Source organism: Dipodomys merriami, unplaced genomic scaffold (genome assembly GCF_024711535.1).
Source record: "Dipodomys merriami isolate MVZ:Mamm:240054 unplaced genomic scaffold, mDipMer1.0.p SCAF_120, whole genome shotgun sequence".
In the NCBI taxonomy this organism is placed as follows: Eukaryota; Metazoa; Chordata; class Mammalia; order Rodentia; family Heteromyidae; genus Dipodomys; species Dipodomys merriami.
This window is the reverse complement of record NW_027202494.1, coordinates 3,668,877-3,681,191: the sequence shown is the minus strand read 5'-3', so window position 1 is coordinate 3,681,191 and position 12,315 is coordinate 3,668,877. Positions and strand designations below refer to the sequence as shown.

At 47.0% G+C, this 12,315-nt stretch overlaps 1 protein-coding gene across 2 annotated transcripts in view; it reads right to left on the bottom strand.

Moving 5' to 3' along the window:
* The window catches only part of Cdyl2 (chromodomain Y like 2), a 104,264-nt gene that overhangs the window by 16,492 nt on the left and 75,457 nt on the right, over nucleotides 1–12,315 (bottom strand). For both annotated transcript variants that reach the window (XM_070016965.1, XM_070016964.1), the window contains exon 3: nucleotides 7,391–7,608. In XM_070016965.1, the coding sequence (XP_069873066.1) occupies nucleotides 7,391–7,608 (218 nt within the window). The remainder of the gene's footprint in view (nucleotides 1–7,390; nucleotides 7,609–12,315) is intronic.

Here is a 12,315-nt window from a genome sequence, read left to right as displayed (position 1 = left end):
GAATGAGAGTGAAAGGGAGAAATAGATTTTAAGAGGGAAAGACTTCTCACAATAGAAGATAAGGTTTTGGGTACCTGCTGAGATTACGTGGAGATAAAGGGAAAGTAAGAGAACTGAAAAGTCTGAAGCAACTGCCCTGAATCTACAACAGAGAAATAGAGATGGGAGCTATGAGTGAGAGGGCAGAGACAGGCCAAAGTCAAGAAGGTTTAAAACAGGTGCTGAACCTTCTCTGGAGGCCACAAACAGTGGCAAAAAGGCAATGGCTAAAGAGATAAAGGGAGAGAATAGTCTAGCAGGGCTTCATTCCTATCCTGAGACCTTAAGGGAAATGCTATTTCCTCTAGAGCTCCTACAGATACCTACATTCCTTAGCTCCTGGCTCCACCTTCACAGCCAGCAGTGGTCAGCTGAGTCATTACCTCTTTACACTTTGTTTCACTCTAACACTGACTCTTCCACTCTGCTCTATTGTTAAGGAACCCCTGACAACACCATGTAGATGATGCAGAATTATCCCCTCATCTTACGGTCATGGATGAGCTTAATTCCTCCTGGCATGGAAGCTAACACATGCATAGCCTGTGGGGATTCAGATATGGAGGTCTTTGGAGAAGGGATATCGGTCTACATTACACAGACCTGAAACTCCAGAGCTACCACAAAAAGCTAAGTGGAAGAAATGGCAATAAATGAATGCCAGCATATACCGCTTTAAAATTTCACAATGGCAAAGACAAAACAAGACTTTAAATATATTCTTGGGGGGCTGGGAAGGTGGCTCAGTGGTCGAGTGCTTGTCTTGCATGCTCAAGGCCCTGGGTTTGATTCCTCAGCACCAATAAGCAAAAAGAAAAAAGCCGGAAGTGGTACTATGGCTCAAGTGGTAGAGCGCTAGCCTTGAGCTGAGGAGCTGAGGGTCAGTGCCCAGGCCCAGAGTTCAGGCCCCAAGACCGGACCCCCCCTGCCAAAAATATTTGTTTTTTCTTGGGCAAAAGAAAGCTTACAGAAAGGACAAACATTTGCCTGGAAGCCATAGTTCTAAAACTGCAGAAATAAATGCCAGAAATAGACAATAGATAATAAATTTCAAGTATCTGTCAAATTCTTCACCTGGCTAAATAACAACTCAAAGGTGAGGGTAAAAATTGGCATTTTCAGCACAATAAAATTTACCCCTTTCACAAAAATAACTGAAAAGGATGTGCTTCAAGAAGAAGAAAAAAACTGATATATAAGGAATAACAGACTTCAGCAAAGAAACTGAAAACTGTGGTGTTAAATCAGTGTGAGATCTGACTATAAATAATCATTGAATATATAATATCCAAACTGCAATATATCCAAAATATAATCTGGATTTGAATTGTACACCAAACGCTCATATGCTAAATAAAAGACTTGGTTGCTGGTCTGTGGCACTACTGGGAAACGGGGGAACCTTTAAGAGGTAGGCCTTTTAAAGGGAGGAAGTTAAGCCCTTGAAGGGGTCATGGAATCCTAGTCCTTCCCCTTCTCTACCCCTTCCCTCTCCACACACCCATCTTTTTCCCCTCCTTGCTCCAGCTTCCCCATCTTTTTCCCCTCCCCACCCCAGCTTCCTGGCCACCATGAGATGAAGCAGCTCTATGCCACCATACACTACTTGCTAAGATGTTCCCCCAAGAACATGGAGCTAAGTGATCAGGGACTAGAACCTTTGAAATCACTAGACAAAACAAGCCTCCACCAACTAATACAATCAAGAAGCTGGCACTGACTGCTTTGAAGGAGGGGCTTTATGCAAGGTGGAACTATAAAATCCATGACAGTGTTGTGAAAGATGGGGGGGGGGTGACTTTAGAGAAGAGCACACAAAGGTTATCTACGTTGGACTGGTGTAGATGGGATGATTGCATTTACATTTTGCTATGTGAACACAAATTAAAAACACATTAATGACGATGAATGAGAAGATGAAATAAATCTCCACCGTAAGATCCAACAGAAGCCAAGGAAGGAGAAAGTAAACAATGCCTACCTGGGCAGAGCTTAGAGTCTACGAGGAGAGGCAGTATGCAGACAGTCTTTCAAGGGTTGTTATTCATGATTCAGTAGGGCGCTGGAGGAGACATTCTGAGAATTATTCTTTTCAGAGAATCCCACTTATGAAGTACTTTAAATGAATACCAGGATTGCAGCAGGTAACTGGCTCCTCACCTTAAATCCCAAGCAAGATCCTTCAAGGTACACAGCAGGACCCTAATCTTACAAGTGATGCACTGGTGACCAAGTGAGGAGCCAACAGCTCCAAATCCAGGCCCACAGCCCTTCACCTTCTACCATTTTGTCCTGCAGGAGGACTTAGAGCAATGGGCGTGTTTCCGTGGAGAAGGCGGGCCAGGTGTGCTTCATCTGGAGACTCTCCAGGCCTGAGCTCTGCTGGGTGGCAGAAGATGCACACTCCTCACTGACAGGGTCCAAAGCACAGAGTACATTCCCAACCGAGAAACAGCAAACAGGCCACTGTCTTGTGGATGCTTTAATCCATCTGCCTCCAGAAATAGACACACTTTCACCTATATATGAACTCTGTTGCTCTGAGAGGCAAATAAAGAAAAGCCAGCCACAAAGAGATGAGCTGTGATTCCCTGCCTGACTTGGAGAGGAGCCCCTAACCAAGGCCAGGGTTGGCCATTTAGTACAAACATCGCCAGACAAGACAGCCACCTCCTTCGTGAATTAAAACTAAATTTGTGTTTTATTGATATAACTAAAGCACAGATTACATTTTTTTGTATTTAAGATTTATACCTGGGGGGGGTGACTGGGAAGGGAGGTGAAGGGTAAACAAAGGAGGAGGCTGCAATGCTTGGTAAGAAATGTATGCATTATCCTGCCCATGTAATTGTAACCCCTCTGTACAGTATGCTCTCAAATAAAATAAAATAAAATTTTAAATTAAAAAAAAAAAGATTTATACCTAGGACCAGGTATGAGACCCCCATGCCTATAATCCCAACTACATGAGAGGTGGGGAGGACCGAGGTTCAAAACCAGCCCGAGCAAAAAGCGAGACCAACAAACTTGGCGTGGTGGTGTATACCTGCAATCCCTAGAGCTGAAGTTCAGCACTCTGAGCAACAGTGAGACCTTTTCTGAAAAAGTTCACAAAAGCAAAAAGGGCTGGGGGCATGGCTCAAGTGGTAGAGCTCCTGCCTCACAAGCACAGACCTGTGTTCAAACCCCACAACTGTTCCAAAAATTAACTGATTAATCAATTAGAAGGATCAAGAAAGAAAAAAATTATACACCTTCCCTTTGCTTTTTAAATCTGAAAAAATAGCTGATGTTCCATCTTCTTGAAGAACCCCAAATGTAAGGTGTTAAAGGTGAAATGTTCTGAAACCACTACACGCTCTTTCCCTCTTTCACATTTGTTCTAGAATATTCTGGCACATGAGACCTAGTGCTCCACTGTTGCCTGCTGGCCTACAACAGCTCCTCTGCCTTAGAGGCCTCTTCCATGTGACAGTAACAAATGGCCACAGATCGCTGTGCATTTTCAAGTCCTAAATGTGTCCTTTACATTTATTGCCCTTGTTAGAGACTTCCCGGCTGCTGCTGCACCTGCTGTTACCGTCTGCCAGGGAGACTCTCCCTGAACATCTTCCAGGTTCCAATCTGCAGCGAGTTTGGCCTAGGTAACCCAGTGTGAAAGGAACCTGGCCAGTCCTCTCTGCCTTCATCTGAACTGGCTGACAGCCAGGCCCATCTCAAGAGCAATCGCTTTCCTGAGGAACTCCCTCAAGTCCCCGCCTAGCTGCACACTCCTCTCCTAAGCCCCAAATCCTCTCAGCCACACTGAGGCTCAAAGGGCCCCTCTCAAGCCATATCTACCCATCTCTGCCTCTTGAGTAGCTGGGGTTACAGGTGTGAGTAACTGTGCCAGGCTGGGATGTTACTTCTGAGATCCAGCGCTATCTTAGCCATCTCTTTTGTGGAGATGTTGCTCTGGAGGACGCTGGCGGCAGGGCATAAGTAGCCCTGGGGCCCATGTGCTAGAAAGTGATTCTACAGCCAGTGAGGACTGAGGCCTGCCAACACCACACTAGTGAGCCTGGAAGTAGAACCCACCCCACCCCCTCAGCAAAGCCCCCACCGAGACTGGGGCCAGCCAGCAGCTCTACTGTGGGAAACTCTGAACAGGGAGTATCCAGCCAAGCCCCACCCCTATTCCTAACCCACAGAGACTAAAATAATCAATGCCTGTTGTTTGAACATGTTTGAATATGCTCAGTCTAGGGCAATTTGTTACACAGCAAAGGATAACCAATATAATCCCTTAAAAGCTCAAATAGCACTTTTCTCTCCTATAAATCCCTTCTAGTAGCTGGTTCAGAACTCTCCATGTGGTGGAGTATAACTCATGACTACAGAACTGAGAGAATGTGTAGTCTTTATCCCCGCCAGGCTATGTCATCTGATGGGGGAGTAATCAGATTTTGAATAAAGTATCACAAAAATACATGTACACGAGTAACTATGAGTTTCCATAGGGAAGATGCTTGTATGAGAGAGATGGAAGGGAAGACTTCATCCTGGAGTGATGGGCAAGCTGAGACCTGAAGAAAGAGCATCAATGAATGATGCAAGAAGAGAGGGAAGCTGGTGGGGTTAGTTGTGTGGGCACATGCAATGGTCTTGTGCCAGGTGAGCACGAAGGAAAGCCAGAATGACAGCAGTACAGAGGGATGTGAGATACCACAATGAGGTCAAACTGCGCTGGTCTCACAGGCCAGAGGAGGGTTCTGAGCAATCAGAATCAGAAATTATCCGTGTGTGTGTGTGTGTGTGTGTGTGTGTGTGTGTGTGTCGGTGTGTGTGTGTGTGTGTCGGTGTGTGTGTGTGTCGGTGTGTGTGTGTGTCGGTGTGTGTGTGTGTGTGTGTGTGTGTCGGGGTGTGTGTGTGTTGGTGTGTGTGTGTGTGTGTCGGTGTGTGTAAAGGGGCAACTTGAAAAAGCTTGTTTCCAGCTCATCATTCTCACTACCTAGTGAAGAACTGAGTAGAGAACTTGAAGTGTTAAGGCAGGCAGAGTTATCAGCACGTTACTACAATGGCCCAGGATAAAATGGATTTCAGTGCTTCTTATAAAAATGGAAGTAAATATAGCAGAGAGGAGGACGCTAAGCATGATGGTACACGCTTTGCTACTTCGGAAGCGAAGGTCTACCTTGGAGGATCATGGTTCAAAACTGGCTGGGATAAAGTTAGACAAAGACACTATCTGGGAAAGAAACAAAGTGCTAAAGGCCTTGGGTTGAAAGGGCTGTGGACAATGATGACAGGGTAACACTGAAGAACATGCATTGAACTTAGAAACTCATTTGTTGAATGGCAACCTTTTAGTACAACTACATAAAAGATAATAAAAATATAATTTGAAAAATAAATAAAAGGTCTAAGGCATGGATCAAGTGGTAGAGCTCATGTCTAGTAAGCTTGAGACTCTGAGTTCAATCCCAGTACCAAAAACAAGGAGGAAGGGAGAGAGAAAAGGAGGGAGGGAGGGAGGGAGGGAACAGAAGCGGAGGGGAGGAAGAGAGAAAGAAAGTTAACATGCTTTGCGGGCTTGGATGAGAGGATATAATTAAAGGTAGATGGGGGCCTCACATGGCTGGGCTGCCCCTAGGGGTGCGATAATGACATTAACTGAGGTTGAAGGCCCTGGAGGAGCCAGGAGCTGGGGCACTGCTCAGGGTCCTCTCCTGGCAAAGAAGACAAGCTTTTAATCATATTTGATACCCCTGCTATTTGCTGGCTCTTTCCTTAGGGACGTTTTTGTTAATTTCCCAGTTCTCAGCCATACCCCAGACAAGAGAAATTATCGCAACATATCCACTGGCCTCAGAATCTAGTTTAATTCATCCACTAATGTCTGAATTCTGCTTGTGCAGCCAATCCAACCAATGTCACACGTATGAGTAGGAAGAGAAATTCAGTCAGGAAGAGTTCCCTTCCCTCTCCTCCATTAACAAGGCAGGCGGGCCCCACGGCGCGATCTCAGGAGCACTTATTGATTACCTCCTATGTGCCGGCCTCTCTGGCAGCTCTGCGTGCTGGACTCTAATCGCAGAGGCAACGCCAAGCTGTTTTCCTGAGGACGCTGAGAAGGGAAAGTAACTTTCCAGGGTAACAGAAATGGCAGAGATGGTGAGGGCGGGATCCAAACCCAAGTCTGCTAGGCTCCAGAATCTGCATCTGCAGTTTAACACCGTCTGTTGATTTACAGGACTTTTTTTTTTTTTTTTTTGGTCGGTCATGGGGCTTGGCCTAGGCACTGTCCCTCAGCTCTTCAGCTCAAGGCAAGCACTCTACCACACTTGCGCTACAGTGCCACTTCTGGTTTTCTGGTGGTTTATTGGAGATAAGAGTTTCATGGACTTTCCTGCCCGGGCTGGCTTTGAACCGCGATCCTCAGATCTCAGCCTCCTGAGTAGCTAGGATGACAGGCGTGAGCCACCGGCACCCAGCTTACAGGACGTCTTTCTCGGGGCTCCCCTATCCAGGCAGTCAGCTCACTCACAGCCAGTCCACTTGGGCTGACACAGCTGGGACTACTGGATCAATGACTCTCTCTTTTCCTCCCATCCCGAAGCTGACTGAGGCTGATCAGCCATTGAATCCCCCATCCACCATGGCCCAGCTGGCAGGAGAAGGGGGTAGGGGACGGGGGGGAGCGTGCACACCTCACACCAGTGGAGAACCACCCGCTTCGTGGAGTGAGTAGGTATAACAGTTACCATGCAGAGTGCTCCACACAGGCAGAACAAATGAGGAGACATTGTCACCATCGCTCGGTTTACCGAAGGAAAATGCTAAAAGCATGCTTTAAAAAAAAAAGTAGTCAAGTAGGAAAAAACCCAAGACGCATCAGCCTCGTGTGGCTGTGTCATGATGAGCTTAAAATAACATGGTTTCCAGGTGTGTGAACACGTGCAGAACCATGCTCAGCACCTCCAAATCCCCCGTTCCACCTGACAGCCTCTGGAGAAAGCTGGGGGAGCAGGGTCCCCCTAAACGTCACTCTTGAAGGAGGGGCAAAAGAAATCCCAGCTCCCCAGACTTCCAAACTATCAGCCATGGCCCCTCCCTCATGACCTGCCAATCATCCCAGACTGGCTCACCCACAATTCTAGAAAAAGAACCATCGTCTACGTAAATCGTAATGCTCAAGGACACAGCACCTCCCCCCTGGAGCCCACACCCCTTTGCTGTGTCCCATGGCTTGTGGCTCACCCTCCCTGTATGGGACTATTACTGACAAGAGAAAGCAAGGACAGAAGAGGATTTGAAGTTGACGGCCATTCCCCCCCTCGCGCCCCAACTCCAGCCCTCATCCTCCATCTACCTCGGGCGTCAGCGAGTTGTTATCCGAGGTCTGGCTGGACAGCAGGATGTGCGTGAACCCCTCTTCCTTCCTCACGACAATGTCGCGAAAGCGACAGTTGCTTTCATTCTGGCGGACGCTGTACCTGAGCCTCTTGTCAAAGACATAGTCCTTCTCCGCCTCCAGCTTCCTCTTCACGGAGCTCTGCAGGTTCAGGCCCCCGTTGGTCAGAGCAGAGCCTTCCGAAATCAGATAAGCAAAGTGAGAAACTGGCCCAGGCCACCATGCCACAAAAGCACAAACACAGAGTGTCTGGATTTTCAAGATGGGCTGAGAGCCGTGCAAACTCCCTTCTAGAGGGTGGGTGGCTGATGTACAGTCTGGGGCTTAAATGCTGCAGGTTCAATTCAGAAGAGGACCCGGGACCCCGGCAGTGATGGGTCTGACCCTCTCTCCAGCATCTCAGCCTGGGAGCGCCTCACTTCTACTTGCATTCCTACCAGTAATGGCCACACTGAGCAGGGGAGAGGGGGAGGGGACAGACCTGTCCACAGGACACTTCTGAGTGACAGACAGTGAGCAACATCCAGAGAAAAGGAGTGGCCAGCCTTTATCCAACCAGTACTGCATGCTGAGTCCCATCCTAAAGCACTCAGGATGAAAACCTGAGATGGGAACCTGAGACCCCAGTGCTTTCCAGGAGGCTGTGTCTTGGTGAAGACCAAGCAGGTCCTCCTCTGGTCCCTCCTCTCCTTTTCCAACTCAATTGGACAGTGATGCATTTTCATGCCTCACAGATAAGCATTCATTCACAAATGGCTGGAGAGTGCATGGCTACAGAATTGAAAACGAATAACAAAATGCTGCAGACGTGATGCTTCACCATCCCCAGACTCCCAGTGAGATACATGAGGGGCTCCCGCGTGTCCTAGAGAAAGCATGCACAAGCCTGGGCCCTGGATGCCCAAGCAGTGAGGCTCTGGAAAGGAGCTCCAATGTGTGTTTTGAGAACACTTCCCAGTGAAGAAAACAGCAAATAAAAAAAAAGAAAGAAAATACAAATGACCAATATCGGATATAAAAGAAGCCTCATTGCTATTGATCCTGTGGGCATTAAAAAGATAATAAAGAAATACTATGAGTAACTCTCTGCCTTTTTATTTGACAGCTTAGATGAAATGGGCCAATTCCTTGGAAGACACCAACTTCTAAAACATGTACATGGGGAAATACATCATCTGAGCAGTCCTATAGCTGTGAAATAAACGGAATCAATAATTAATAACCTTCTAACAGAGAAGGCACTGGGTCCAAGTGAACTGCATCAAACATTAATAGAGGAAATACAACCAATTCTCCACAATCTGTTCCAGAACACACAACGGGAGGAACACTTCCTCATTCCACGAGGCCAGCACTGCACCATGACAAAATCGAACCAAAGCTGGGTGTGGCAGCTCACACTGTACTCCCAACTCTGTGGAGGGCAGAAATGAGAATGATGTCCCTTCAAGGCCAGACCCCATCTTAGCCCATAGGCTGGGTGTGGTGACATGCACCTGCTTGCAGCTAAACAGGAGGCTGGAGGGCTGCAATCCAGGCTGACCTGGGCAAAACAAATACAAGATCCTATCTAAAAAAACAGTCTAAAGCAAAAAGGGCTGGAGGTGTTGTTCGAGTGGCAGAGCATCTGCCTACCCTGAGGTCAAACCCCAGTACACACTACCAGGAAGGGAAGAGAAGGGAAGGGGCAAGGGGAAGGGAAAGGAAAATGAAAGGAATGGGAGGGGAGGGGAGGGGAGGGGAGAGGAGGGGAAAAAGGGAAAGGGAAAGGAAAAGGAAAAGAGAAAGGGAGAAAAGAAAGAAGGGAATAACTAGTATCTCGTGAATAGACTGCAGAACTCTTCAACAAAGTATAGTAAATCAACACCAACAACATAAAAGAGTTTATGCTATGAGAGGAATGAAAGCTGGTTCAACATATCAGTAGGCTAAGGAAGAAAAGTTATATAACCCTGTCATATTCTGATGCACAAAAGACATGTGACAAAATTGAGCAGAAGGCATTTTCCTCAACTTGCTAAAGAACACCACAAAATACACTGGACAAAACAGTGAGACACTCCTGCTACACATCTGCCCTTGGCCAGCTTCACCTTGGTGGTCCCGGCTAGTGCATAAAGACAAGAAAAGGAGACACTGAGCAGGAAGAAATGAAATTACTTTGGTCTGCAGATGGCAAGATCATTTATGTCAAAAGCACCAAAGAATTCAAGGAAAAGGACACCAAACTCTTAGAAAGAATAAGCAACCCCAGCAGGGTCATAAATGCAAATTAATATGCATGTCAGGTACTTTCCCAATACCCCAAATGATTAAGTGGAACTTGACAGTTAGCAAAGAGTACTATTTACAACAGCACCCAAAATGTGAAGTAAGTACTTAAATACAAACATAATAAAAACATTAAAAATACAAACCTAATGGAGATTCTGATTGTGAGAAATAGAGATTCTGATGGTAAAAAGAATCACAAGAGAGGCAAATAAATGGAGAGTTAATTACACTGTGTTCATGAATTAGAATACTTAACATTTGTAAGTGGTGACTTCTTCCCAAGGTGCCCCAGAAGCTCAATGAAATCCCAATCAAAATTCCAACAAGCTATTTTGTAGATGTGGTCAAACCAGTTCTAAAGTTTCTCTAGTTAGGAGAAAGACCAAAAAGTAGCCAGAATAATACTGAAGAATAAGAACAAAGTTGGAAAGATAGGATTGCGGCTCAAAGCTAGCCCAGAGAGAAAAGTCCATGAGACTCTTGTCTCCAATTAACCAACAAAAAGCTGAAGGTAACAGTGTGGCTCAAGTGGTAGAGTGCCAGCGGCCTTGAGCCAAAAATCCAAGGAACATTGCCAGGCATAGAAGCAGACAAGGGTGTGGCTCAAATGATAACACCTTTCTTTTAAGTGCAGGGCCCCAAAAATAAGTAAAGGAAAACAGGTAGGAATAGCACTTGTCTGTATCCCAAAACTATGAAATAAAACCTGCAGCTTTATCCATAATCAACAAAAGCTGGAATAAACTAATACTTCCTTTTATGGTAAGAATGGGTCAACAAACTAGCACAACCATACAATAGAATATTATTCAGTGATAAAGAAATTAGCTGTGCAGCCACAAGATTTGAATGGATGTCAGATGTAAATCGCTAGGTGAATGAAGCTACTGTGAAGATTCAGTACATTCTGATTCTGATTCCACGACAAGCTTCAAAAGTAAAACTATAAAAACAGTTAAGGGTCATGGATGCCAGGAGTTCATAATAAGAGGAGGGCTGGAGAGGTGAACCACAGGGGAAGTGATTCTTTATGATACTATAATGGAAAATACAAGACTTAAGCATGTGTCAAAACCCAAAGAGCTTCAGAATGCAGAGCACAGCTGCAAGTATGCAAATCTAAAAAAAAGAAAATGTGAAAAGTTGTGGGATCCCAGGATGGACTTCAGAGTGTCAGGGAAGGATGTCAGAGTGTAAAATAGGAAGGTTGGGGGAAGGTGGCAACAGAAGTAACTTTAGAAATGACAGTGTATAAAATTAAAGGAGCAACATGCTGTGTGTGTGTGCATGTGCGCGCATGTGTGCGCATGCATGCACTCTGGGAAGCCAGCTCATTCCCGTGAAGGTAGGTAAGACTGACAGTTCTGCTGCAGCTGCCCCTGTGTGCCAAAAGTGAGCAATTCGTGGAAAGGTGGCAGGTGGGAGGATCAAGGTCTCCGGCATGGCATGGGAGCGACAGGGAAGGAAAGGGACGGGCTCCAAAGGGCCCTGTGATTGAAGGGTTAGACTCGGTAGGCACACTTGGGCTGGGCCTAATCAGACCAGATGCCTCCATACAGAACTGTCTACACGTGTATGTACATGCACACACAGGTTCGTGCACACACGTGGACTCTCACTCTGACAGCTGAGAGGGCCCAGAACCAACACATCACAACAGCAAAGGGTACATCTGAGTCCAGAGCTGGATCCAGTGCCTGACTGCAAGTAGGAGGACTGCAGGATGAGGCCCCAAACCACCCAGGGAAGATGGCCTCCGGGGACCAGAGTGGAGGTGGGAGAACGCAGTCCCAGGCCAACCCGGGAAAAAGTGTGAGAGCCTGCCTAAAAACTAACTCAACAGCTTGAGCGATAGAGAGCTTCGGGAACAACTGTGAGGCCTTGAGTTCAAACACCAGGACTGCCAGAGAAATACACACACACACACACACACACACACACACACACGCATGCACACACGCACACGTGCACACACGCACGCACACGCACGTGCAAACACACGCACGCACACAAATGTATCTTCAAAGATTCCAGCAATGGTTAAACAGCAGCTGGGAGCTGCTTTATAATCCTCACATCATTATTTGGGTAATTTACACCACGGGAGCCTTGTTTCTCTGGTGGCCTCTCTTTGAGGCAGGCCCTCACGGTCCTGCTCAGCATACCACCTGTGGCACCTGTGAGCCCACGGGCTCTGTGTCTGACACCTGCAAGCCCCGGAGGCCTCCTCTGGGTGAGGTCACACTCTTGATTTAGACCATGTCAAGGACGGGGACCAGGACCCTCCCTCTGCCCTCTCTCCTGCAGCTGGGGTGCTAGGAGGCAGGTTGCCCACACGAGTGGGGGCTGTGCTATCGGAGGCACAGGGCACCATGGAGGAGCCATGGCGTCTCCGAGCTTCTGAGAAGCCTCATTTTGTACCGTTCGATGTCTCTAAGCGAGCAGGCTTTGTCAACCATCAAGGGGTGGCGGGTGACACACGGCAGGAGGATTTAATGAACTCCGGAGCGTGGACATGGGCACTTCATTGAAAGGCTGGTGGCCAGGGAGCTGGTTCTTAGGCTTCACCTTGAACCCTCGGCAAGATGGAAGGGTTCTGTGTGCAGAGC